This window comes from Hyalella azteca, unplaced genomic scaffold, assembly GCF_000764305.2.
Source record: "Hyalella azteca isolate HAZT.00-mixed unplaced genomic scaffold, Hazt_2.0.2 contig5906, whole genome shotgun sequence".
Taxonomy (NCBI): Eukaryota; Metazoa; Arthropoda; class Malacostraca; order Amphipoda; family Hyalellidae; genus Hyalella; species Hyalella azteca.
The window spans coordinates 1-5120 of NW_025936083.1; the positions used below are offsets into that span (position 1 = coordinate 1).

General features: G+C 37.0%; 1 protein-coding gene across 1 annotated transcript; it reads left to right on the forward strand.

The window, feature by feature from the left end:
• Positions 1-6: 6 nt before the first annotated feature.
• On the forward strand, positions 7-5011 carry LOC108678523 (ephrin type-B receptor 1-like). Its single transcript, XM_018166973.2, has 3 exons — positions 7-168; positions 720-886; positions 4454-5011. Exons 1-3 carry the CDS (start codon positions 91-93, stop codon positions 4719-4721), a joined length of 513 nt encoding a protein of 170 aa, XP_018022462.1. The 5' UTR covers positions 7-90; the 3' UTR covers positions 4722-5011.
• Positions 5012-5120: the final 109 nt, after the last annotated feature.

Consider the following 5120-nt stretch of genomic DNA (forward strand, 5'->3'; position numbering starts at 1 on the left):
GGCAAAATTCCGGTTCGCTGGACGGCTCCTGAAGCGATCGCGTTCAGGAAGTTCACGAGCGCCTCTGACGTGTGGAGTCTCGGCATTGTGATGTGGGAGGTGATGAGCTACGGCGAGCGGCCCTACTGGAACTGGAGCAACCAGGACGTCATCAAGAGCATAGAGAAGGTCTGATCTTGTAATTAAATATTAAAAAATGGGTATTAAATCCTTGATTAATCTTCATAGATAGAGCTGCAACAGATTAAAAACATTAATAATGATTAAAATATCAGTAAAAAGCACAAAGACGTTACCGTTTAATGGTTGTCCGTATTGTTTTTAATTTTCTTACTGTTAAATACATATTGATTGATTTGTCAGTCTAAGCAAATTTCTGCTAAAAATAAAATAAACGCCTGAAAATGCGTTGAAAAGCGCCAGTAACTAAGGTCTTGTTTCGTATTTGGGTCATAAACATCGAGAAATTAACCTGTGGAATGATGGAAACAAATTATGATCTTATCTCAGAAAGTTTCAGTTAGGATTCGTTATTTACCTATGAAAATGCTCGAAATGTAAAATAATAATAATAAATGTAAAATTATGCTAAGAATATCGGTCTGTCAACTTTAGTGTCGCTCTGCTGCACAGTGCACACATGCCTCAGTTCACGATCACTCTACTCGTTTTTATTGACGAAGTGCCTCGGCGTGACTACACCTCCATGTCGTGTGCAGGGCTACCGCCTACCCGCCCCGATGGAATGTCCTGAGGCGATCTATCAATTGATGCTCGACTGCTGGCAGAAAGAACGCAATCATCGTCCGTCCTTCGCGTCCATCGTCCACACTCTCGACAACCTCATTAGAACACCTGAAGCTTTGGCCAAAGTCGCCCAAAACAGGTTTGTCCAAAATAATGTCTGCATACATTCGTTTGTAACTGTTATATATTGTACCAATCTTGGCAATTATTTTGATGGTGTTCGTTCGTTTTGATATTAATCGACAATATTCTCTGAACAAGTCATCGAATCGCTGTGTTTACACCGAGTAAGAAAAATGTTCTGATGGCTATTATTTCATCGGTCTACCAGCATCTGCTGCGGACACCAATGAAACCAGCGAACTGTACTAACATTTTATATTTTCAATGCCTATTGAATTGGAGGAGGCATAGAAACTTTTCGATCCGTAACTATATCAATCTCGAGCTCTCTATTGATTGTCGGGTAACTTTTTATTTATTTGTTTTATTTATTTGTTTTATTTATTTGTTTTTATTGTTTATTTTATGTGGTTTCTGTTGCATTGGTTATTTTTGCGGGTGTTTGGTGATGATTTCATGCTATTGAAGTACAAATTTTTTGGGTCTGTTGTGGGGTCATCTCATCCATGTCTATGATTCTCGTTGAATACTTGGATGTACTTACTTAAGTTTGTAGGATTTGGTACTAATGCATTGTCAGTTATGTATTCGTATCGTATTTAGTCAATGCAATGTTTACTGCTCAACTTTTAGTAATGTTCTAACAAATGTATTTGTAATGTTACTTATGGGAAAATGCTTTCCAGTCAAAAATCCAAGTCCACATACTTGCAATGGAAAAAACACCATAATGAGCCTGATCTTCATGCACCGGCTTGCCAAAAATTTAAATTCCTTGACTATCTCAACATGGAGCAATTAAATTCTCAATTGATTTTACGTTAACGTTCCCGTTACAAATCTGGCCCCTGATTCGGAACACCATGGTTTTCAGCATCTTGTCGTGACTCTAAATATTGCTTCTTGCATTGAAATGCTCTTATTCCTTGCATCAGAAGTAAATATTGCCATCCCGTGGCCATGGTTGTGGTCAAATTGACGCCTGGTAATATTGGTTGTCTGGTGGGCAGGCGTCCGGCTGCACAAAACCCTTACTACACGCCCGTTATGTTGTTCAATAACGCCACCAATCCGTGGCAGCAACCGTAAACTCTAAAGATGACGAGCGCAGGGCGGGCAGGCAGGTAATCGCTTTGCATTTACGTCACTGCAACAAGCGTTGTCGCTCTTGCATTTATGTTGTCGCACCTTGCATCTTTCGTTCGTGTTTGTGTTACAAAAATTTCTCCTTCCGCATTCTTTTGTCGCCATCATGCCATTCTATGTTCGCATTTGTTTCGCGATATCATGCGCTATGCCATACATGACGTTTTTACCTTTCATTCTCTATATTCTTCCATGCACTCGTTTAACATTTTTATGACATCTTACATCGTTTTTGCCATTTATTTCTCGCTCATTTCTTCTAAACCTCTTTCAGCCGTTTTTGCGTAACCACCACTTCACTGCTACACGAGTTTTCTTTGCGGACCGTTTCTTAATTTTGTTGTTTTTCAATGGCGTAAAATGTTTGTCGCATCAGATTTCGCTTACTGGCTGCCACTAATTATGCTGCTTTTCGTTCTCTTTTATGATTCTGTTTTATTTACCTCGATTTCATTCCCATTCCATGTTTCTTTGTTGCTATTCATTCCTGTTTTAAATAGAAATTATTATGTGATTTTGAAGCGTGTTGATTTCATAATGTTTACTGTTCAACACGGAATTATTAAAGATCACCTCCATTTATCTAGCTTATTTTTCCACACATCCTTCCCTGATGCTGGTAACTTGATTCAAACCTAACATGACATTCTTCTCGAAGTTCGACTAGAGCGCACAATGATTTGTTATTCAATAACCCCATTCTATTATGATCTTGCATTTCTGCAGTTGCTTTTATGAATCCCTACACGAATTTTGGCAGTTGAAAAATTATTTGCATTAACATCCCTCTTTTTTATCCCCTATTTCGTTCCAAAATGTAGTTGAATTTCTAGTTGAAATTTTCAATTCATTGATTTTAATCATTCATCGCTTTCCAAGTATTGAATTTAAATCTACGTGTCCGCTCTGCCCTGGTCATCTTTAATTTAGCAAATGTTACTGACGAATCCGTTCCAAGAATTTATCTGTGCATATGTGCCATTCGTTTACCATAAATTACTGTGTATTCAATGAAGAACATCACACTCATGGTATCTTAAGCGACTCTTCGCCCTCAACTGTTTGTTACGTTGTTGAGCTTCGGTTCTTCAGCGATTTGAATTGCTTTTCTTGCATATGTGTGTCTTGGAAATTTTTTTAGTATTGCGTTTCTAATTTTTATTACATCATACTATCTGTGAGTTGATGTTTCCCTATTCGTGCGTAATTCATTGAAGTGATAGCGAGTCATTGAATTCTTAGTTGATATTTCTTCCAGTGAATTTTGATCAAATTCAACTTGCGCAGTTTTTGAACTGCACGATAAGCTGTAATAGCTGTCTTTTCATATTTAAGTGTGATGTTCTATCTTCAAATTTGCGGTATTGCCAATCATCTCCACTCTTTTAATTGAATTGGAAGAACAACTCTATTACAATGAACATTGCATTGTAACGTTAACCGCAAAATTATAGAATTAATTGCTCAGGTTTTTATTTAAGTTACTGTACATTTGGCATTGAGCAATGTAGTAATAAAAGAAAAATGAACAATACTAAATTAGTATCATTGTCGTGCGTGCTGACAAATAGCGAGGTTGAGTAAAATTTAATTTTACCCAAGTTAAAAAATAAAAATATCTCCCGCAAAATCAGTGGGAGTGCATGTTCAACTCCTTAGTGCATGTTCAACGTCGTGTTGTCTTAACCTATTTGTGACACTGCCTGTGATATAATATTTTCCTATTTGATCTGATGAGCAGGCCAAATATCGAAAATGATATTTGGACTTAACAACAATGTAATTGAAATAAAGCTTGAAAAAGCTTTTTTCTACTGTAATTGTTTTTAAGAAGTCGTACAAATAAATTGAATGTCCGAGCAACCTAGTAATACTTCAATTTGAATATAGTTATCATTTAGTATGCTGGTTGGCTGAAGGTGCCGCTGTTTTGTTAATGGTGTGCGCCCAGTGCGGTCAGACGGAGCTTTGTTTCTGGACCTAATATTGCTTTCGCTATTATTTCTTAGTGCACATCTTGATGTATTAATTGAATTCTCATTCATTCTCAATTTAATATGTAATTTCCTAAACTGCTTGTTGATAATTGGTGGGTTAATTATTTATATATACAATATGACTTATTTCATATTATAAACTGATTATTTTTTTGTGTCTTCGTAATTTCTAAACTCGTATTTACGACTGCATGCTTCCGTTTGACGTCGTCTATAGACCGTACATAAATAACCTTATAAAGCCCGCATTCTGTTCACTAATAACTCGTACAATTCGTGACGTCCTTTTTGACTTTAGCCGTATTGGTATATTTGACTTTTATGTAGCGAATAAAGTTTTTGGTTTAGAAGTACACAAAGCGTATCTGAGCTATCAATTTAGCCAGCTGATAAATATACTATCATTTATGGGACTAACTAACATCATTGCTCGTTTACAGATGCCAGACCGCTCTTGGTCTGGACTCTACAGACCTGACCCAGCTGGGCTCGGTTGAGGAGTGGCTGTCATCACTGAAAATGTCGCGGTATCTCGAGAACTTCGAGAGCGCCGGACTGTCAGACGTGCAGTCGGTGGCGCGTCTCAACCAACGCGACCTAACCACTCTCGGCATAACGCTCGTCGGTCATCAAAAGAAAATATTACAAAGTATTCAAACCTTACGAACGCAGCTTGCCGTCAGTATGGCTGAAGGATTCTTAGTTTAATAAGCTCACTCATTATAGATCTTTTCTAATCTCCGCTATGCGGGTTTCCGTATTATCTTTGCAACGTCTTCATCACGCACTAAGTTGCTTCTGTATAATTTTTTCCCCTTCCATATCCTTTTCTTTGTATGTTAAATTCTGCCTGGAACACTTGTTGAAAAAGGTGTGTGAAGTGTGTGAAATTATCGGAAAACTTGATTTCTTTAAAATATTTCATATTTTAATAATTTCATTGTTCGTTCATAGAAAGACGTCGATTAATTATTTGTGGTATAGTTGTGGTTAGAATTTATTTAATTCGAGCTGATTTTGTGCTATTGAATATAAGTCAGTTTATGTCATTTGATCAAATTAGTTTTCTCATAATTTTTGTAGAATATTTCAAAATTATATTTCGCA

Excerpts from the sequence above, each read along its gene's own strand:
- LOC108678523 (XM_018166973.2), top strand. The coding sequence starts at position 91 with ATGTGGGAGGTGATGAGCTACGGCGAGCGGCCCTACTGGAACTGGAGC. Across the intron at positions 169-719 it reads TCATCAAGAGCATAGAGAAG|GGCTACCGCCTACCCGCCCC; the intron begins GTCTGATCTTGT and ends TGTCGTGTGCAG. Across the intron at positions 887-4,453 it reads GCCAAAGTCGCCCAAAACAG|ATGCCAGACCGCTCTTGGTC; the intron begins GTTTGTCCAAAA and ends GCTCGTTTACAG.